The sequence below is a fragment of the Clarias gariepinus genome, chromosome 11 (genome assembly GCF_024256425.1).
Source record: "Clarias gariepinus isolate MV-2021 ecotype Netherlands chromosome 11, CGAR_prim_01v2, whole genome shotgun sequence".
Taxonomy (NCBI): Eukaryota; Metazoa; Chordata; class Actinopteri; order Siluriformes; family Clariidae; genus Clarias; species Clarias gariepinus.
The window spans coordinates 1,648,691-1,670,994 of NC_071110.1; the positions used below are offsets into that span (position 1 = coordinate 1,648,691).

General features: G+C 37.7%; 2 protein-coding genes across 3 annotated transcripts in view; one reads left to right on the forward strand and one right to left on the reverse strand.

Annotated features, from left to right (window-relative positions):
* Positions 1-14,472, forward strand: part of hfm1 (helicase for meiosis 1) — a 40,817-nt gene extending 26,345 nt beyond the window's left edge. Inside the window, exons 24-40 of one of the 2 annotated variants that reach the window (XM_053507479.1) lie at positions 1,903-2,000; positions 2,140-2,274; positions 3,284-3,369; positions 3,539-3,622; positions 5,601-5,758; positions 5,854-5,957; positions 6,076-6,264; positions 6,483-6,560; positions 6,650-6,765; positions 7,155-7,237; positions 7,542-7,600; positions 9,524-9,616; positions 9,968-10,183; positions 12,104-12,176; positions 12,272-12,329; positions 13,932-14,056; positions 14,150-14,472. In XM_053507479.1, the coding sequence (XP_053363454.1) occupies positions 1,903-2,000; positions 2,140-2,274; positions 3,284-3,369; positions 3,539-3,622; positions 5,601-5,758; positions 5,854-5,957; positions 6,076-6,264; positions 6,483-6,560; positions 6,650-6,765; positions 7,155-7,237; positions 7,542-7,600; positions 9,524-9,616; positions 9,968-10,183; positions 12,104-12,176; positions 12,272-12,329; positions 13,932-14,056; positions 14,150-14,213 (1,819 nt within the window). In that variant the 3' untranslated portion in view covers positions 14,214-14,472. Of the gene's footprint in view, positions 1-1,902; positions 2,001-2,139; positions 2,275-3,283; positions 3,370-3,538; positions 3,623-5,600; positions 5,759-5,853; positions 5,958-6,075; positions 6,265-6,482; positions 6,561-6,649; positions 6,766-7,154; positions 7,238-7,541; positions 7,601-9,523; positions 9,617-9,967; positions 10,184-12,103; positions 12,177-12,271; positions 12,330-13,931; positions 14,057-14,149 lie in introns of those variants that run through there. The other variant, XR_008361347.1, reaches the window with a different exon arrangement.
* A 1,286-nt stretch (positions 14,473-15,758) lies between these two features.
* On the reverse strand, positions 15,759-19,417 carry cldn18 (claudin 18). The gene is made up of 5 exons (XM_053507719.1): positions 19,126-19,417; positions 17,426-17,590; positions 17,174-17,321; positions 16,958-17,068; positions 15,759-16,149 (listed from the first exon to the last, which is right to left on the reverse strand). The coding sequence occupies exons 1-5, from the start codon at positions 19,343-19,345 to the stop codon at positions 16,068-16,070; spliced, it is 726 nt and encodes a 241-aa protein (XP_053363694.1). The 5' UTR covers positions 19,346-19,417; the 3' UTR covers positions 15,759-16,067.
* Positions 19,418-22,304: the final 2,887 nt, after the last annotated feature.

Genomic DNA, 22,304 nt, shown 5'->3' on the forward strand with positions numbered 1-22,304 from the left:
TTGTGAATAACATGCACCTACACCAGGTAAGAAGTTTCTGATGTTGTCTCTGGTTCTGGAGTGGATTGAGAAAAGGAATGGAACAGTTGTAACCCATTTTTTGATTGGCTCCCAAATTATTATTTTTTAAATCATTAAAAAAAAAATCAGTTCAGTTCAATTAAAGAAACTTTATTTATTCCCATGGAGCAATTTAAGTAGTTTAAAAAAAAGATCAGTGCAAATACAAAATAAAATAACAAATAAAATATAACTGTTGTAATGAATTAGTCTGTTCGTGCAAAAAGCTTTGAGTAAACATCTGTCTAAAATATCTGTAAATAAATATAAACTGTATAAACTGTGAAAATAGGTAAAGTGCATTATGAACATAATTTGTTCTGGAAGCGGACTCGTCTTTCAAAACACTCGTAAACCAAATTTAATTTTCCCATAATGGAAACTAAATTTATTCGTTCCACAGCCCCAAAAAATAAATACATAAAAATAATTACCACAAAATATAAAGTAAAAATAAAACAAATTACCCTGTACTTTACCTTTAAAAAAATAATAAAAATAAATGTGTGTGTGTGTGTGTGTGTAGGCAATAGGAGGAGGTTGTGTGTGTTTGTAAAGGCTAGAGGAGTGGTGTGTGTGTGAAGGGGCACGGTGTCCAATAATGCGTGCGCACACACACATAACGGCAGGCTCATACAGAGAGGGAGAGAGAAAATGGATCTTTAACTTCTCTAATGAGACTTGCTTTTGCTTAACACGCACGTTGTACACACACGCATACAGACACAAACGAAAATATGTTTTACACGCACACGTGGTGACAGTGTTATAGTAACAGTACACGCGTGCACGGAAGTTGATTATACCAATTAGAGATGAGCACTAAGACCCAGCAGGGGAGACGATTACCCACAATTCTGCAGCAGAAGAGAGAGGAAAACCGTTGGCTCAGTGGTGACAAGAAAACAAGAAGTGCATGTGTGATACATGATACTTGATGCTCGTAAACCAAGACGTGCTCGTTTTCCAAGTCAAAATTAATTAAAAATCTTTGCTCGTCTTGCGGAACACTCGCAAACTGCGGTACTCGCAATCCGAGGTTTTACTGTATCCGCTTAATAGCCAAAACAAAAGGAGAGGCAGAAGAAGAAAGTACAAAAGGTAAAATAGATGGATGCATATGTTAATAAATGAAACTTTAGTTGTCCCTGTCGTGCCTGTCACCTTTTACCTGCCACACTTTCCATGAATATGCTTCAATACAGAACCTTCTCTGGCTTACAGTCCCTGTGGAGGTGTGTAGATGACATCTTCTGAACAAGGGTTATGTCAGCAGTCTTTATCATGATTGTGGTAGTGTGTACTGAAGCAGACCAAGAGACACCGTGTTTATAAAAATTTACTCAAACTCATAAATAAATTCTAAAATAAAATTCTAAAATTTTGATTAATGTGTACAAGAGGTTTCCTTTCAATAGATCTTTGGTTTAGATAATTAACAGATAATTAGGCTGCAGGTAAAAACAGATACTCCCTATACTTATCTTAGCTAAGCACCATTAAAACAACATGCATAATTGATCATGTGACCTTTTTTTCAGTATGATCTTTAGTTAACATTATTAAGAAATTATCAGTACAGTAATAAATATAGGTCTGTGTATGTGGCTAAATAATACAGAATAATATGAAATCGCCCATAGTCACGCTGACAGTCTAAAAGCCAAAGCATTATGATGTAATTGTGGAAAAGTTACGAGGGAATCCCCAATGCAGCCTGGTCTGTCTAAGCAGATTCATTCCATGATAAAGAAGTGTCAGTTATCTAACAGTACTAATTGATTTCTCATATACACTACATTATCTTGTGTTCTCGTTTCTGGGCGACGTCCTTCTCACCAGTTTGATTCAGGCTCAGCTGGGCTGCATCCCGATCCAGGAATTCGGACTCACGCAGGACACTGGGAAGATTTTCAGGAGCGGAATCAGACTTAGCAAATGTAACCCGGCTTTACTGAATCTACAGCGTGATTGTGTCTTTAGTAATTACCCTACTAATGCGTTTTAATGACCTCGGCCTGTCAGTGCCGAATCGATCGGCGCCAGTGATGAACTGGTGTTTTATGTGCTCTGTGCCAGGCCTAGTGGAGTTTCTCGCTCAGCACTCCAAGAAGAATTTTTCAGCCCGACTCAATGCCGTGATTCTGGCCAAGTGCTTCAGAGCCAAACTGTGGGAGGATTCGCCCTATATCTCCAAACAGCTGGACAGGATTGGTGAGATAGATTTAGAAACACTAAAATAGAACAGTGTAGGAATGGAGGAATGAGCAGATGGATGGATAGAAAGAGAGGAAAATTAGGGTATGAGTGGTTATACGGATAGATAAACAGGGTGACTGCAAAATGTTAGATGGATGAATGGATAGAAAATATGGGAAGCATGGTTAAATAGACCCATCAGTAACTGGATGAATGGATGATAAATCAATGGATGTACAGATGGATATCATTGGCTGCCATATGCTGTAATAGATGGATGTATGGCTGAATGAATAGATTAAAGGTTGGCAAATGGTAGGGAAATCAATGAAAGCATGGATGGAGGGATAAAGAGAAAATGAATCTATACCTTTTAAACATGCATTACTTGGCACAGAAACTTAACACTTAAAGTTTAATTAGTAAATTCGCTATTAAATATAACACCCTTAAACAATCTTAGAAATAATCAAGGCTCTTCATGGTCAATCAGTAATTTTGATTTCAAAATGAAATGCATTATTTATTTTTATCTGAAAAGAAGACTTTGGACCACTGATCACTGGTCCAGTTGTGTTTTTTTCTCAGCCCAGGTAAAGTAAAACGCATCTAATGTTGCTCTGGTTATCTGAAGTAACAGTTGTAGCCCATTCCTCTAAAGATGTTTGTGTGCAGTGGCTTTTGATCCACTGACTTCAGCCTCACTCCACTCCTTGTGATGAATGAATAAATAGAGGGTTTAAGGGAAATGCATCATCAACAGTCTGCCAGAATCTGGCTGTTCATTAAATAGATGAATAGATAAATAAGATAAAGGAAGACTGGATTAAAGAATGGATGTACAGTATCTGTAGATAGGGAATGAAGTATGAGGATGGATGTTGAAATAGATGATGGACAACTGGGAGATGGTTATAGATGAGGTATGGTCTATTCTACATGAATTATGTGTCGTTGAATTGGTGTGGGTTAAACTGGAAATTCACTACGTTAAAATGCAGTAATTGAGCATTTTGTGTTCTAGGTTTATCTCTGGCTAATGCAATGGTGAATGCTGGACTGACTACATTCAGCAAGATTGAAGCCATCAATGCTCGAGAACTGGAGCTGGTACTGATTAACCCTCACCAACCATCACTAACCATTACTAACTTTCACTAACCATCAGTAATCCTTGCTAACCATTGATTAATTTTGTATCCTCTAATCACATGTCTAATGTCTTCATTCTTCTAACCGTGTCACCGACTGATTTGTGTCCAACTGTGTTTTCCTATAGATTGTGAACCGACATCCACCGTTTGGAAACCAGATCAAAGAAGCTGTCAGCAGACTCCCAAAATATGAAGTTAGTCTTGAACAGGTAACAATTATTCCTTTTAAAAAAAAAAAAAATTATAAGCCACACCTTTACTTGGAGTGATACACAGGTACCACACCTCTTTTACTGGAACTGACAAGCTTATAGATAACGCCTCCCTTACTAAGTTTCACTCACACCGTGCATCATTAATTAGACCTAACATACACAGAGACCACGCCTTCTTAATTAGCGCTGACATACACAGAGACCACGCCTTTTTAATTAGCGCTGACATACACAGAGACCACGCCTTCTTAATTAGCGCTGACATACACAGAGATTACGCCTTCTTAATTAGCGCTGACATACACAGAGACCACGCCTTCTTAATTAGCGCTGACATACACAGAGACCACGCCTTCTTAATTAGCGCTGACATACACAGAGACCACGCCTTCTTAATTAGCGCTGACATACACAGAGACCACGCCTTCTTAATTAGATCTGACATACACAGAGACCACGCCTTCTTAATTAGATCTGACATACACAGAGACCACGCCTTTCTTAATTAGACCTGACATACACAGAGACCACGCCTTTCTTAATTAGCACTGACATACACAGAGTCCACGCCTTCTTAATTAGCGCTGACATACACAGAGACCACGCCTTCTTAATTAGACCTGACATACACAGAGACCACGCCTTCTTAATTAGCGCTGACATACACAGAGACCACGCCTTCTTAATTAGACCTGACATACACAGAGTCCACGCCTTCTTAATTAGCGCTGACATACACAGAGACCACGCCTTCTTAATTACACCTGACATACACAGAGACCACGCCTTCTTAATTAGCGCTGACATACACAGAGACCACGCCTTCTTAATTAGACCTGACATACACAGAGACCACGCCTTCTTAATTAGCGCTGACATACACAGAGACCACGCCTTCTTAATTAGACCTGACATACACAGAGACCACGCCTTCTTAATTAGACCTGACATACACAGAGACCACGCCTTCTTAATTAGACCTGACATACACAGAGACCACGCCTTCTTAAGTAGACCTGACATACACAGAGACCACGCCTTCTTAATTAGACCTGACATACACATAGACCACGCATTCTTAATTAGTGCTGACATACACAGAGACCACGCCTTCTTAATTAGACCTGACATACACAGAGACCACGCCTTCTTAATTAGATCTGACATACACAGAGACCACGCCTTTCTTAATTAGACCTGACATACACAAAGACCACGCCTTCTTAATTAGCACTGACATACACAGAGACCACGCCTTCTTAATTAGACCTGACATACACAGAGACCACGCCTTCTTAATTAGTGCTGACATACACAGAGACCACGCCTTCTTAATTAGCAATTACATACACATAGACCACGCCTTCTTAATTAGACCTGACATACACAGAGACCACGCCTTCTTAATAAGCGCTGACATACACAGAGACCACGCCTTCTTAATTAGCGCTGACATACACAGAGACCACGCCTTCTTAATTAGCGCTGACATACACAGAGACCACGCCTTCTTAATTAGACCTGACATACACAGAGACCACGCCTTCTTAATTAGCGCTGACATACACAGAGACCACGCCTTCTTAATTAGACCTGACATACACAGAGACCACGCCTTCTTAATTAGCGCTGACATACACAGAGACCACGCCTTCTTAATTAGCACTGACATACACAGAGTCCACGTCTCTTAATTAGCGCTGACATACACAGAGACCACGCCTTCTTAATTAGCACTGACATACACAGAGTCCACGCCTTCTTAATTAGACCTGACATACACAGAGACCACGCCTTCTTAATTAGCGCTGACATACACAGAGACCACGCCTTCTTAATTAGCGCTGACATACACAGAGACCACGCCTTCTTAATTAGCGCTGACATACACAGAGACCACGCCTTCTTAATTAGCGCTGACATACACAGAGACCACGCCTTCTTAATTAGACCTCACATTTTTCCCCCCTAGCTTCCTCGTTACAGTGTCTCCTCGGCTGAGATCGTGATCACTGTAAACCTGAAGAACTTTACACAGCTGATGGCGAAAAGGACCGCACCGGACCATCATTATGTCACACTCTTAATCGGAGACTGTGACAACAATGTCGTCTTCCAACAGAAGATCTCGTGAGAGATACAGATCTTCATCCTTTTTGCTTTTTTGCTAAGAGTTTTTTTTTCCAATTTAAATATAATAAATATATTAATATTTCACTGAGCAGAGACAATTTACTGCTGAAGTCTGGAAGCTGGTCAAGGAGGATCGAGGTGACGAGAACGCCTGCTGGAGACGAGATCAGCATCAACTTAATCAGCTCCGAGTACGGTGTGTGTATATTTGTGTGTGCTTCAGCCACGATTCTAATAATATGAATCCCAAACCAATATTACCTCTGCAAACTTTAAAGCAGTGCGTGTACTTCTGTGTGTGTTGTGTTGTGCAGTGGGACTGGACATTCAGCAGAAATTCAGTGCCTTCTACTCAGGAGCAAAGACGTTTAGAGCTGAGTCGTATGAAGTGGAGAGTCCAGCGTTTATAAGGACCTCAAGAGGAGCTCTACAGAAGAGCAACATCACAGAGAAACCTGCTACACCACACGCAACCACAGTACAGAGAGATCGCTTTAAAACAGGCAATACACACATACAGAGACATAAAAGTTGAGTGGGAGATGTTGAAATTAGTTGAATTTATCCAGCAAGGTAGAAAGTGCATTAGAAGTGGATGTGATATATTTTGTTTAACATTTTCTTATCCCCCCTCTGGTGGACAGGTGAGGTACTGCAGTATCTGACAAGTTCCTCCACTTCGGTATTTTATAAATGGTTCAAATTTTTGTTCTGTCTGCAGATACTGCTGAGACAGATCTTAGCAAACGACAGTGTCACCACTACTGTAGAAACAAACAGCTCTGTGGTCACGAATGCTGTGAGTCCCAGTACAAGTTGGTTCTGATTATTAAAATAAAACTGGTTTGTCAAATAAGGTGATTTTCCTCCTCTGTTGTCTCAATTCAGGTAAATCCAGTGTACAGAAAAGGCTCATAAGTCAAGAGCCCACGTTCACATCATATCTCCAAGATTTAAAGACGAGAAACGAGAAGCTCATGGAGACCCCGGTCAAGCGCTTAAAGGTCAACCTGTCGTCCTTACTGTCTCACCAGAGTGAATTATAATACATGTTACGGGTCCTTTAAAATCCTGACTGCACGACTTTTTAATTATTAAACACTAATGTAACATTTTTCAGTTTTCATTTTAACTATCTACAGTAAGCCTAATCTGAACGATTGTTACTTCAATTTGACAGCGTAGATCCAGAAAGATGTGTATTTTATTACATACACGTTGTGGAAAAACATCTAATCTAAACTTATCAAAAATGTAAAAAAAAAAATCACACCGTCCAAATATGGGTGTTCCTGTAGGATATTTCATACTTGTATAACGATTCCACAATCATATGGGTATCAGTTCTGTCTCTTGTTATAGTTTTATTAAATTGCGTGCTTTTTTATTTCAGTTGAGGATGAAAAGAGAGACAGAGGCCCTGAACATGCAGCAGTTCTCCTACACGCCTAAAGAAGCGATGCCGGCTGCTAAATGGTATCACTGATCGAAAAAAACGATATTCTTTACACCTCATCTGCAGTGGCAGTTTACTGTGTAGTGACATCCAGAGCTTTGTGTTGTTGTTTTTGTTGATGTTGTTTTTTAAGTTTTAAACTTCTTTCTCTGACATGTTGTTGTATTTTCACTTTGGATAAGGGTTTCCTACATTACCCACAATGCCTTTCGACTCCCTGCCGATTTGCAATTTAATTCCTGTATAAACCTGCGTTCCTTAAGATGCTTACAGAATTGTCATGTTTTTATGTTATTTTTTGTTTGTTTGTTTGTTTTCCTGTAGGATTCAGAAACCCCCCCCTACACCTCAGCCGCAGGTGTATTTTGAGCCGAGTCACGATGGTGAGCGCACTAACGCAAGGAAAAATGAGCTTTTTTTTTGTCCAGCAGGTGGTGCTGTAACTCCGAAGCACTGCCTCCGTGGTGTATACTCACCGGCCACTTCATTAGGTACACCTGCGTCAGAACGGGGAAGGAAGGTAATTTAAGCGACTCTGAGCATCACCTGGTTGCTGGTCTGATTTTTTCTAAAATTGATGATCTACTGGGTTGTCTGGGATTTAAGCACATAACCATCTCTAGTAATTACAGAGAATGGTGTGAAGAATAGAAAATAGCCAGTGAGGGCCGTTCTCTTTTGTTGACGTCAGAGGTCAGAGGAGAACAGCCAGACTGGTTCAAGCTGATAGACGGTGACTCAAATAACATCTCGTTACACCCGAGGATGTAGATGAAGAGCGTCTCTGAACACAGGACACGTGGAACTTTGAAGCAGATTTTCTACAGCAGTAGAAGACAACCCCGGGTGTCGCTCCTGTCAGATAAGAACAGGAACCTATGGCTACAGGTCACATGGTCTCCCCAGAAAACTGGACCACAGAAGATTGGAAAAATGTTGATGAGTCTCAGTTTCGGCTGAGACATTCGAATGTTCGGGTCAGAACGTGAATTCATGGATCCATCCGGTTCAGGCTGCTGGTGGTGGTGTGATGGTGTGGGTGAGATACTGTTTCTTGGCACACTTTGGGCCCCTTGAGCATGTTTTAAATCCCACAGCGTACCTGAGTATTGTTGCTGACCGTGTCCATCGCTCTATAAGTACAGGATAACACACCATATGACAAAAATCGTTTATTAAAAATAACAGCGAGGTCACTGTACTCACATGGTCACCTGATCACACTCCAACAGAGCGGCTTTGGGATGCGGTGGAAGTTTGGTAGATTCGCATCCTGGACGTGCAGCCGATAAATCTGCAGCGACTGTGTGACGCTCACATGTCAATATAAAGCAAAATCTCTGAGGAGTGTCTCTAGCACCGTGTCGAATCTCTGCCACGAAGAATTAAGGCAGTTCTTTTTTATTCCAATTTTCTCCCTAATTTCTCCCTAATTTAGTCGTGTCCAATTCCTCCCCGTCACTAGGGAGCTCCCACATTAAGGCTAGTACTAGCACTCAGTCAGGAGGGCCGAAGACTATTACATGTTTCCCACGAACCGCATGACACCAGCTGACCGCATCTTTTGGAACTGCTCGCTCACGGCGGAGTAACACTCTCGGAGGACAGCGCTATCCGCTCGCGTGTAGAGCCGCGATTAATGTGGGACCACGAAGTACCTCTCATCCCTCCCCGAACCAGCGGTCTCCGGATGATAGGGCGAGCACTTTACCACTGCACCACTTGGAGGCCCCTAATTAAGGGAGTTCTGAAGGTGTTCGAACCAGTACCAGTAAGGTGTACCTAATGAAGTGGCCTGTGTGTGTATATGTATAAGTACAGTAAGTTAGTTCTAATGGTGGACCAATAGAGAGTACTGTACATCACCAGATTGATGTCTGGCTGTAATTTAGGCACTTTACCTTTTCAAACATGACCCCGGAAACATTCAGAAAAGCTATTTAGTTAGCAATTATTTATTAATTTAATTCTGACATTTCTGTTGATTTTGTTTAATTAATACTGTAAACATTATCATCTTATCGCTAGCCTAGCTCCAATACAAAATAATTTTATTAAGTCGAAAAAATGGTCAGTCAGAAAAGTTAGTTTTATTGGTTCATGTGTATTTTGTTTTCAGTTTTTAAAAATTCAAATACTTAAAAAATCCAAAAGTAAAATAGATGAAGAAATAATATTTACTCCTAAGACTCCCAAGACATCTTGCTTGTACAGTACATAATTAAAAATGCATTTGTAACCGTTTTAGAAATTATAGAAATTTGTTGCTCTATAACGATGCTCAGTTTATGCGACCCAATCTGCAGAATGTGACGAGACCACTGAAGACTTTTATTGTGAAATAGATGACTCCGTGGACGAGCAGGCCTTTCAGACTTACACTAACACGAGCAGTCCTAGTAAGTGTTTAAATTAATTTATCATTATTTATCACCTGTTATACAGAATGAAAAACTGTGTGTATGATATTATTTATTATTTCTTTGGCCTTACAGTAACCAGGAGTGTCAGTGAGAATATATCAATTTAAATATCAATAAACATTAATAATTAGTAGTTTGTCTTGTACAGTATATAGTGCTGAAGTGCCTTCAGTCGTGTTTAAATAAGGAAACTTGCTCGTATTCAGATTCATTATCTGGATGCATGACTTAGATCATTAATATCTTAAATTAGGAAAAATATACGTTTTTTTACCAAATCAAATTAAACTGTTAAGACAATTTAAATCTAATGTGAAATGTTTCCAGAAGTTTCCGTGAGGAGAGAAGGCACGACCCCGGCGCTGAGCAGGATCCCTCAAGACGAAGTCTCCGTCTCACTCGCAGACCCCGGCACTCACGTAGGCGCCCTGAACGTGACCTTTGACCTGGCACTGGACGACTGGGACGATTTCAGTGACGATCAGTTCATGATAGCGTGTGAGGAGTCGTACCATCAGGGGCGTGGCTCTCCTCAGACGACAGGTTGTTCTAAGGCTGGGAGATGTTAAGAAATGAATTAGAAATTATAAATTGTCATGATACAGTACAAGTTACGTGTATGTATGTTTTTATTTACTATAATATTATCAGGTTTGTATAAGTATTTGACCCTTTTGCAGATTAAAGATTACATTTTTAAATCCCAGCAATAACATTTGATCCTCAGTTATTACCTCTTGAATTCCCCCCTATTTTTTCATGCTAATTTACATATAATTGTTAGAAAAAAAGGTTTTATTCTACAAATTTTTAAAGACTGTTAAAATATTTTACATCACACTTTGTCAGTCAGTAATCACACACATTGTGTATTGTAGGAATATTGTTGGAAATGTATTATTGTTTTGTCAGATTTAAGCAGGTGAGATGTTAAAAAGTCAAAATGCTGCGAAAGCCTTTGAAGTTTATCATAAATATATACAGTATATTTCCATATAGAGTGGAACCTTGGATTGCAAGTAACACAGTTTGCGAGTGTTTTACAAGACTTTTAGAAGGTTTTTAATTAATTTTGAATTGGAAAACGAACAAGTCTTGGTTTACGAGCACCAAGTATCATGTATTACGCATGCGCTTCTTGTTTTGACGCCGAGCGTCACGTGATCACAACTGAGACAACGATTTTTCTCTCTCTTGAGAGAAAGAGGAATTGCTGAGGAATTGTAGGTAATCGTCATCCCTGCTGGGTCTTAGTGCTCGTCTCTTTACTGGTATAATCAACATCTGTGCACACGTGTACTGTTTACTATAACACTGTGACCACGTGTGTGTAAAACATATTTTATTTTGTGTCTGTATGCGTGTAAAGCAAAAGCAAGTCTCATTGGAGAGGTTAAAAATCCATTTTCTCTCTCTGTATCAGCTGCTCTTTGTGTGTGTGTGTGTGTGTGTGTGTGTGGGCGTGCGTAATTGGACACCATGCCACACACGCGCACACACAAGGCAAGGCAAGTTTATTTGTATAGCACATTTCATACACAATGGTAATTCAAAGTGCTTTACATAAAATAGAATAAAATAATCATAAAAAGAAATAATAATAATCATAAAAAGAAAAAAATTTAAGCACTTAAACTTTTTTAATTATTTAAATTTGATTTAAAATAACAACAGTTCATAATCACGCTTTTAAAACTACTTTCAATTTGATTTAGAAGCAGTTAAAAATATAAAGTAAACATAAAATATAGTGCATACTACACACCCACACACACACACACACACACACATACTTCTCTACATAGAAACACTGCTCTGTCGATATTCTTTTTAAAGGTAAAGTGCAGGTTGATTTGTTTTATTTTACTTTACAGCAGTGCTTCAGTTAGTATGAGCTCACGTGAGTGTTACTAGCGATGTTCCTTGTTAATCTTTCTGATAAAACAGTCTTTTTGTTAATATGTGTGTGAGTGTGTGTGTGTGTGTGTGTGTGTGTGTGTGTGTGAAAAACTCAAATAAGAGAGAAGAAAGGGTTACTGTGTAAGACAAGACAAGAGGGGGTCTGATTCCTTCTCTCCTCTTACTTTAGCTTTACACACACACACACAGCGCCTGTTCGCACAAACGAAAATACTTATTTGTCAGGATTTATTTGTACTTTTTTTGAAGGCAAAGTGCAGGTTAAATTGTTTCATTTTTACTTTATATTTTGTATTAATATTTTTTACGTATTTGTTTTTTGGGGCTGTGGAACGAATTATTTGAGTTTCCATTATTTCTAATGCGAAAATTCGAATTATGCTCATAATCCAAGGTTCCACTATACATGTGATACTTCACTATTCTGTAATATGTTATGAAACTAATACAAGCTGTATCATACCTAATTGATAAGAAAAATAAAATAAAATAAATGGCATGTGCTGAAAGGTGAAAGGTTACACATTGTGCTTGTGTGTTTAGACGGTTTAGTTTCAGTTCCTCCCGTCTGTGTGGAAGCTGAAGGAGGGTCACTGAGAGCTCAAAAACCATCAAGGTCAGGCCTAAGAGTTTTATTTGTACTGTACTGTTGTGGCTGTTGCTTTTATTTGTTTTTTAAAGAACAAACCAGATGTTCATTGTCCTTTTAAGGGTTGGACGTGCGTCTCTGGCACCGCGAAATATCGCAAAAGTGAATTTAACTACAAAGGTACGCTTTAGCAGTATTTTAAAAAAAATGTTTATTACACAAATCTGATGACATCATTAACACACTCACCTTTTACTGCAGTTTTAGCATATATATTTTTTATTTTTATTTTTTTAAATAAAGTTTTAATCAAACAATGTTATTCGCCCCTGTCATTGGTGAAATTATGAACTGTAAATACGAGGGTGAGTCAACCGCACTCCGGTTATATTAAAGCTTCTTTCGGCCGTCCTCTGTTATCAGCGCTTTCGGTCCGAGTCTCCCGTCTCCCCCAGTCACAGCTGTGCAGGTTTGAACGTGTTACATCAGTTCATTTGTAAAGTGAGCAAAAATAAATGCCCCACTTGTGATTTGCACAAAAGAAGAGCAGCACGCAGTGATTTGTGGTCTGAGGGTATAACTGGTGCTGAAACAACTCACAGAAGAGCATGAACAAAAGTGTTTGGAGATCTGTGAACACAATGTGTAGGAAAACTCTGATGAAGATAAAAAACGTGAAAGTTTCTTAAAGAGAATCATTACTGGTGACGAGACACAGATTCATCACTACGAGTCAACGGAACAGAGTCTGGAACGGAAACTTTAAAAGTTCAAAAAGTCATCAATGGTTACAGTTTTCTGGGATTCTCAAAGACCAGAAGTATTGGAACATCATCAGGAAAAAGTTCAACAATTGACTAAGTCGTTACAGTGAGACACTTATGGAAGACCTAACTTTAGATTAAACACAGAAGACTGATATCCGAGGATGTCGGGATCTTACCTGACGATGCACGTCCCCACACTTCTGCCCTCACCGTAAAGCTCGTTTTGAGGTCTTCACACTATAGTCCTGATCTCACTCTATCAGACTTTCACCAGTTAGATCCCCTGAAAGCAGAACTACGAGGACGAAGATCCACTTCTGATGAAGAACTGAAGACAGCAGTGCATTCGTGACTCACAGCTCAGACGTAAACATTTTTAATGAGAGAATACGAGAGAGTATTGACAGACAGACAAATGTATTGAAAAGCACAAAGATTATGTAAAAATTATGTATTTGTCTTTTCTAAATGTTAAGTAAAATAAATTCTACAGTCAGAGTGCGGATAATTAGTTATTAATTACTTACATAAAAAAAATGGTTTGTTCTTTTTGATGACATCACTGTGCCCGCATTCACATTCTATAATATTTTTGCTCGCAAATTTAGTTTACCAAAAAAATGGCACTTTTTATTATTTTTACTTATTTGTTTATTTATATATCGTTTCTCAGATTGTTCAGAATCTGTTTATTGATGTTTTTATAACAGAAGCTCAGATACGTTATTGTTTCTATAGGAACAGGAGTGTTTTGGAAGGAGTCTCCAGTATCAGTGCTGTGTAACAGTCAGCAATAACACTGCTGTAACTCGTTCATGACGAACATCAACATCTTTAAATACGAAAAATTCATTTAAATAAGGAGTTAAAATAAATAAGTAAAATTCAAGTTTAATACTTTAACTCTGTGACCTCATCAAGCCACATTTCATGTCTTTTAAAATATTAATGTGATAAGGTCATATTAAATTGTTTTATTATATTTATGTCTTAAATGTATTAATTTCCCTGAAAGAGAGCGTATCCAGAATTTTCTGTCGGCTCAGAGAAATGTCCGCTCACGAAACCGAATGAAAACGTCTCGCTGAACTTTATCACACAAGGAGCTGGAGCAGGCGACGAGCGCGGAGGCACCGGCAGGTATTCAGTTAAAACCCACTGCTCACTTAATCATTTATATTTACCTTGTAATAATTTGTACTGATTTATTGTTATGAATATTGTTTAATACAGGGCTGAGAATCGTAACGACACTGAGGTCGACATGTTCTTTGGGATATTTGATGGAATTTTCTAGACTAGTCTTGTGGTTCTTGGTAAAGTTTATTTTCTTAAACAGAACAATTGTTCAGGAATTACTTCATTAATTCAGTCATTTGTTTATTGTTATGAATGTTCTACAATAATATAGACATACACAGTTATTTATACACTGAAAATTATTTCTCATGTATTTATGAGCTTGTCTGTCTTGAGTTGAGTCGTTGGTTATAATCGATTCATTTATTTATCTAGTAACTGTTTATCCTAGGTGTTGTGAGCTCAGGATTGTCATGAATATAAATAAATTACTAATTAATTAACAAACAAAATAAAAATTCTTATATGCAAATTAAGGCTTATTTTACTGGATGAATTTGATTTTGTAATTATACACTCCAGTCCCTGAACGGTTTCTGAGGAATGTTTTTTTCTGCTTTGTTAAGCTTTGTTTTTCTGCACACACACACACACACACTCGCTCCATTCTATCCTTTCCATCAGGGTTTATGTTTCAATCTGTTTAAATCTTCTGTAATGGTGTTATATTATTATTAATTCTTAAGGTTTTCAGAAGGTATTTAAGGTGTTCGGAAATAGTAAAGCTTTTGTACATAATAATACAGACATGATAAACATATACAGGCTGATTCACTCGAAAAAGGCCCCCAATATTCTGTAATAACTCTTTTAATAGGACAAATGATCTAAACGATACAACGTACAAATGTCAAAATGTGTCTGGCGGAAAATGGAGAGCACTTTCACTTACAGCGCATGTAATGCAATCGATTACATATACAGTACATCAAGGACAAAGTCAGTAGTGTATTTTATTTGGTTCAGATTGATTGATCATATTCGGGGCCTCTTTCGAGTGAATATATACGTACAGTGAGGTCAATAAGTATTTGATCACCCTGTGATTTTGCAAGTTCTCTTACTTAGAAATCATGGAGGGTCTACAATTTTTTGCGTAGGTGCATTTCCACTGTGAGAGACAAAATCTACAAAGAAAAATCCGGAAATCACATTGTATGATTTTTTAATTAGTTATCTGTCATAAAGTCTTTATAACAGCTAACGACCTCAAACAGGTGCTACTAATTTAGAATCATGAGCAGAGTGTAGCTGGACTATTTAAAAGCACAATAACAGGTCTTTGAGGGTCAGAAATCTGGCTGATAAGCAAGTGATCAAATACTTGGACATAGTAATTCACAAATAATTTGTTTAAAAAATCATACAGTGTGGTTTTCAGATTTTTCTTTTTAGATTCTGTCTCTCACAGTGGAAATGCACCTATGATGAAAATTGTAGACCCCTCCATGAGAACTTGCAAAATCACAAGGGTGATCAAATACTTATTGACCTCACTGTATACGTATGTGTGTGTGTGTGTGTGTGTGTGTGTGTGTTGTGTTTTGTGTTTTCAACCAAGCTATAAAATAAGTGATACAGTACATTGGAAGAAAAAATCCTAACACACACACACACACACACACACAGATGAACACACTCTCCCAGCTCATGTCCAGTGTGTTAATAAAGTGTGTTAGAGAGACATGACCACCAATTATATTCCAGTTTTATTTATTGTTTACAAAAAATAGAGAAAACAAACGATTGATTATGAAAATAATAAGGAAAGGGCAGTGTGTTAGTGCGAGCAAAGTGTTTACCATCAAGACTTTTTATTTATTAATAAAGCATGACTGTGTTTATTACAGTGTAGAGAAAGAGAGGGGAGGGTTATAGAGAAGGTCATGTCTGTAATGTCAGTGTGCTTATTCTCTGATAAATCCCTGTGCGACATTACAGCTAAATGAATAAATGAATGTAGAACAGCGTGAGTGAGAAAGGGTTATAAATCCAGATAAAATGGGCGGAGTTACACGTATTTCTGCACTCGCTCACTGTCTCCGTCTCCTGATCGTGACTGAGCTGGAGCTTTATACGCCACCGCCTTGTAGCTGGAACAACAACAGGTTTAAAAAGAGAAGAAGAGAAAAGTGAGTGTTAACTGACGGGAAATTGTTGTTTTGGCCGTTTACAGAACATTTCTAGTTTTATGAAAACCTAGATTTTTTTGCCAGCATTAAATTATTTATTACATCACTATCGAAATAAAAAAATGCATTCAAAATGTAATTAAAATTAAGAGGTATTAAAAACATTGCAATCTATAATTTAACTAATTAATTTAAAAACAAACTTTTAAGAAAGGAAATTTCCCAATTGAAATACTTTTTATTATACAAATTTATTTTTAAATTAATTTTTAATTTACAGTTAAATTAAATTTAAAATAAATTTTATAGCTCTTTTTAAACACCTGATATTTTTATTCATTTTATTATAAAATATTTATTAGATATAAAAAATATAGGGAAAAACTTTTTTAAATTGATTTTAATAGATTTGCCTATATTAACAATTAATAACAATAATAATAATAAAACATTTTGTTGAAAATTACTAGTTACTAATTACTAGTTAAATTTTTTTTATCAATTGTATAAAAACTTGCATCAAGTAATAAATTATTTTGTAAATATACAATGTAAAATAAAGTATAATAAATTATTCATGCTGTTTATTTTTTTATGTTATTAAGTTACAATGTTATGCTGAAATATTATCCTTTCATTAAGTATCATTACCCAGGTGTATTATTAATTATAATGATAATTTCAGATCAGATTTTTCTTTGCTAGTTATTTCACGTTGATTATTTTCCCAGTATGTGATTAGATTGTGATTGTGAGTAGTCATGCTTACGGCGTGGACTCGGAGTGCAGGCCTCTGAACGCCACACACTTTAAGACTCCTCCTATGAGCAGCATGCCTCCTCCGATCCAGGCCACGAAGAGCGCCGGTCCGAATGTGAACCTGTGCATCAGATAAGGTACAGCAGGTGAGGCGAGGCGAGGCACGGTGACTCATCGAGGTTGCACCCTGCTACGCCAGCGGGGCTGTGTTTCACTCTTTAGTTACCTGTTAACCGTAGACATTCCCATCCCCATCCCCATCCCTTCCATCTGCATCTGGTTCATCCCACCATAGTTTGGGTTGTAGGTTGTCATCATGAAGCTGGCGACGATCTGATTGGCGTAAATGGAAGCTCCGATGATGCCACAGAGGCCTAAAAACAATGGATTGTTATTCCTAATTAATAAGCAGTTAATTATAAGGTGGGATTTATCATGTCTGGTTGATTAATTCATGTATTTTCTTGTTGTTGTTCACCTGCAATGATAAACATGATGCCAGCCGTCAGCGTCATCTTAGCTTTGGTTGAATCCTCAGTGCTTCCCATTTTGAAACATTTCAGAGAGAACAGCGAGATCACGGTTGCGATCACACCCAGGACGATGCCGACCACCATCATGGCTCTGACGGCCTGGAACTGGCCTGAGACACAAAAACCAGACTCGTTATCAAACATACGCAATGGGTTCAGATACATTTACTGTAAATAAATACTGCAATTACTGTACTGAAGATCAAGTAAAGAGAAGAGGTTTAAAAATATCTTTTCTCGAAACAGGTCAAAGTAAAAGGTGTTCAAATATAAATTTTAAATATATATTTATTATCCATAACTGTAATAAAAATGTTTGTATAATAGTAATGTTGCTGTAGTTCAGCGACACAAAAGGGAATTTTTTCGCGCTGATGAGTCAGCCGGTCGTGTTTGTTTAATTCCTGATAACAGTGTTGACCAAATGTGGACGTGGTTGCTTTTGTTCTGCATTCATCATCTCTACCTGTGTGTGTGTGTGTGTGTGTGTGTGTGTGTGTGTGTGTGTGTGTGTGAGGAGATTGCTCCTGGTACAATGAGACCACTGTTCTTTAGGTTCCTTGACACAAAACGTCGACTTGCACAGACATTTTCTGTTTGAGAAATATGAGATTTATACATACTGTATGACACCAAGCGTTATCGACGATCACGTTCATGTTGCGAAAGTAAAGCGTTCTCGTGTTGAAGCATGACTTTCAGCCGTTACACTCTGCTTTGTTTACCTCAAACTGACCTGTTCCACTTTGTTCTCCTTCAGGAAAAATCTGTGGTTCATCAAGTTGAGTGTGAAATCAAATCACTTCGTACAAAAAGTGTATTTCACCATCTGAGGTTTGGGCTTTACTTCAAGTCAACCTTGGTGCTGCCTCATCGAGTGTAACCACCTTTAACCAACCTTATTCCTCTTGAGACCAGTTCAGTCCACTTTCCTCACCATAATCCACCCCACACAAGCCAAATTTAGTCCAGTTCAATCATCAGTAGCCGACTCTAGATAGTTCAGAAGCCAGGAACCTCCGGGAAGTTTCTCGTGTCAGTCTGCGGTTTGTGTTTTTCTTCATGTGAAACCCCATTTGCTCTGTGAACTAATTATACACTGTATAGTAATGAGTGACAGTTAGTACAAATTGGTGTTTAAGTTTCCCAGTGAGACAACCGGTCTCTTCCTGACTCAGGATTTTATGTATAAAAAGCGGAGCTGTGATGGTGACACACATGTTACTCTGTAGTCCACTATTATTCACTTTAGTAACTCAAATCAGCTTTATTGTTACTTCCTGGTTCCTCTCTGAATTTGTCTTCTTTAACTCGCATTAACCTTAGTTTACATTAATTGCTTTACAATCACAAGTATCCAGTTTCTCTAACCAAAATCACCTGATTTTACATTAACACATTTTCTTTGACCCAATTTAACAACTCAAACCCCTTTAAGTCCACTTTAATCCAGTTTAGTTACTCTAATCTTCAGTTTGGTCCAGTTCAAACCCTTTTGAATCATCCAACTTAGTGACTGAGGCCAAGTCGGTACAATTTTATTCACTCAAACCTACACAGATCCTTTAAAATATAAACTGTCTTAGTCCACTTAAGTCTAGTTTTGTCACTCAAACCCACTTAACTCTTCACTCTTTAAACCCACCTGAGTATCCCAGAAGGCCGTAGAGCGGCCGGCACTCGGTGAACCCAGACGTGGACACCTCGCAGTCCTGCCATAGGCCCTTGTAGGTGTACACGGCGGTGACGACGTCGCCCTGACGGTCCTGCGTGCTCCAGTTGTTCATCGCGGTCGCGGCGATGACCGCAGCCACTCCGATCAGTCCTAACAGGAACCCGCCGATCTGTAACCCGGAGGTCGCCATGTTTTAGCTTCCTGTGGACTTCAGCTAAAGTGGACAAGCAGAGAGTCTTAGATTAAGTAAGTCTGAGCAGGGAGGGAGCTCAGGGTTTAATCTCAGAGCGAGTACGAGCGTTCATGTGGACGCCCACGTGCACGCTCGCATTATTGTGTGAACACTTTTGATTGACACCTCTGGTGTTCCTGTAACTGTGTTATTTCTCACACATTTCTGCACGCTTATGAAGACATCAAAATGTGGATCATTACATGTACGGGCATAAATATTTTATTAAAATGTGTGTGTTTTTTTTTTTTGTGGGACAAGTGTTCATGTGTTTAAGTGTTAATGTGTCATTTGTTAAGATTTGACTCAGTAAGTAAACAATTCAGTTCAAACGAACTTCACCTTCCCTCCAGTTTCAGGCACAGGCCGTGACACACAGCTCCAGGTTTCAGTGCGAGAAGCTCGACGGCGAAAGAAAAGGTTTGAGTTTCAAGACGTCAAACGTCCAACATTTCCCACGTTTAGCTTAAAATCCTTTCCATAGTAAAAGTTATATATATATTTCCATAGTATAGGTCAGCGTAACTCTTCTAAAATAATAATAATAATTTTTGTGACACTTAGGTCAAAATCTTTATTTGTAATTGTAGCCATTATCTATTTTTTTAATGGAAGGCAGTGAAGCGCCAACTCTTTTCCAGTAACACAAACCTACATTTTTATTACACAAGTTAAACTACACAACTGAAAACAATGTAAATGTCTATATTGTAAGTTTAAATCTTCATCCATTTATGGTTAAAAAAAAATCATAGGATGATTTAGCTGATTTTAAAAACATTTTTGCATCTTTATTTTTTTTTAACGATACCACACTTAACATTTAAGGTCATTTTTACTAAAAAGCTAATAATAATAATAATTAAAAAAATTATAATAATAATAATAAGAAGAACAATTCTTATTATAATTAATTAAAATAATTTTAAGTTTGAATGTAAGCATTAATTTAAGTCCATAGCGTGTGGTTTCTAGTCCTACTGTACATGCAATAAAATTTAAATTACAACACAAAACAGTTTTAGTCAATTATTTTATTTAAGCAAATGTCATTCTGAAACCATGAGAATGTTCCCACTGATCCCTCCTATGCAGTATATCACAGCAGACCTCAGCTGGACAGCGCGGCATCAGTAAAACACTCATTACTGCCGCTTAAAATTCTACATAAAGAAAAATTTTATTTTAATAGACCTTTTAATAAATGTGTAGTTCCAAGAACCTTTTACTGTTTATTCTCTTAAAAATTGTTCCAATGCAGTGACTGAAAGTCTTGTTAGCTACGTGGAAAACTAGCTAACAAGCTAACAACACACAGTATGGTGTAATGCACAAGGACTTTATAATGCATGTGAGTTAAGTCTAAGACAGAATAAATAACATTTTTAAAGACCTGACATCTGTTTGATTTGTGATTTAACACCTGTCTAAAATAGATTTTGATTCATACTGCAGTGCTAGCTCTGCTTAGCTAGTGAAGTGATAGCTAGATAGTCATGTCAAATGTTTTAAACTCAAAAATCGACTCAAAACATTAACAAAAAAATGTAAAGAATTAACATAAAGATTGTTCTTATCTACAATATAATTTCCTGGCCTGACTTGCATGTTCTCCATAACACTTCTTTGTTGCCCTAAAGTTCTGTGTGTTAGGTTTTTATAAGCTGTATTTATTCTTTTAACTAAGCTAACTTTTTAAAGTAGCCTTTTGGGTAAAATCTTCCTATTTTAATGGATCAATAATTACAATTTTTACAATCAATTTGTGTGAAATGAGAACAAACTACAAAACATTCTTGGTTTTGCAAGATGACGACCTCCATACATAACACGCCAACATTTACTGTACATAGACTAAAGAAGCTCATATCAGAAGTCATATCAATTTATTTCAGAATAAATGACCAGAAGTGTGTAAGTTTAAATCCCAGCACTGCTACAGAGCCACTGTTGGGTTCTGGGACAAAACCTTAAACCAAACTCAATTTAAATATTTTCCAAGCACCATAATTAATTTTTTTTTGCAAATAAAATCCAATTAAAAAGCTGGCAGGTGCAATGATTCCAGAAACTAACAATGAAAAAGGAACCACACAGTCATCGTTATCAGAGTATCAACAAACAGGCGAAACAGAGACCCGGCCGTTTCTTATCAGCTGCGTTTCACTGTGAGAGAATGACATACTGTTTGAAAATCCAAATCGACCAATCAGAGTGCTGGGATTAAGGAAAGCGCAGTCCATTGGTCTCTAAATCAGCTTCAGTCTCTTAACTAACAATGGAAGGAGGTTATTTTTCACCATCATGGACCGTGTAAATAACCGTGTTATTTAAATGAGTGTAACTGATGAGAAACTACACACACTGTGTGACGGTGAAGAGCAAACAATGTCCACACCTTATTTCTTCATTCAAACCAGGTAGTCGAGATAAACAATGTTTTATGGTAAAATATGAAGAAAACACTGAGGGTTGTCAGACACCTAGGACTGTCTGAGATGAAGTTACATCGATAGAACATATTAAAGACTTTTTCTCGTTGTCACAATATGAGTACACTACAGTGTTTAATGGCTCATCTGAAACTAGACGTTCACAGCTTTAGGACTTTTAATTGTATTTGATTTTTAGCTAGTCTATTAGATTTAAAGTAATATAAATGAAATTATAAAAAGGGGTATAAGTTTACCATTGCAGTGCTCGACTACTAAAGAAGCTTTAGATTATGTTTTATGAGTGACGGATGACTTTAAAATGTGTTGTTTTGACAAATATAAGATCACGTTCCACTGATTAGCCTGGCTTTCTGAGTTTGTACTGGTCTGTACTGTACGCTTATTGTTACACCTAGTGGTCAAAAATAGGAACAACAACAAGTGCTGATTTTGCTTCTACTGAGGCGGGAACCACACTGCCC

What these genes read in the sequence shown, in the direction of transcription:
- cldn18 (XM_053507719.1), bottom strand. Translation starts at nt 19,345, where the DNA reads ATGGCGACCTCCGGGTTACAGATCGGCGGGTTCCTGTTAGGACTGATC. An exon ending in CATCATGTTTATCATTGCAG is followed by an intron (nt 17,322 to 17,425) that starts GTGAACAACAAC and finishes CATTGTTTTTAG; the next exon opens with GCCTCTGTGGCATCATCGGA. An exon ending in CTGCACTCCGAGTCCACGCC is followed by an intron (nt 16,150 to 16,957) that starts GTAAGCATGACT and finishes TTGTTGTTCCAG; the next exon opens with CTACAAGGCGGTGGCGTATA.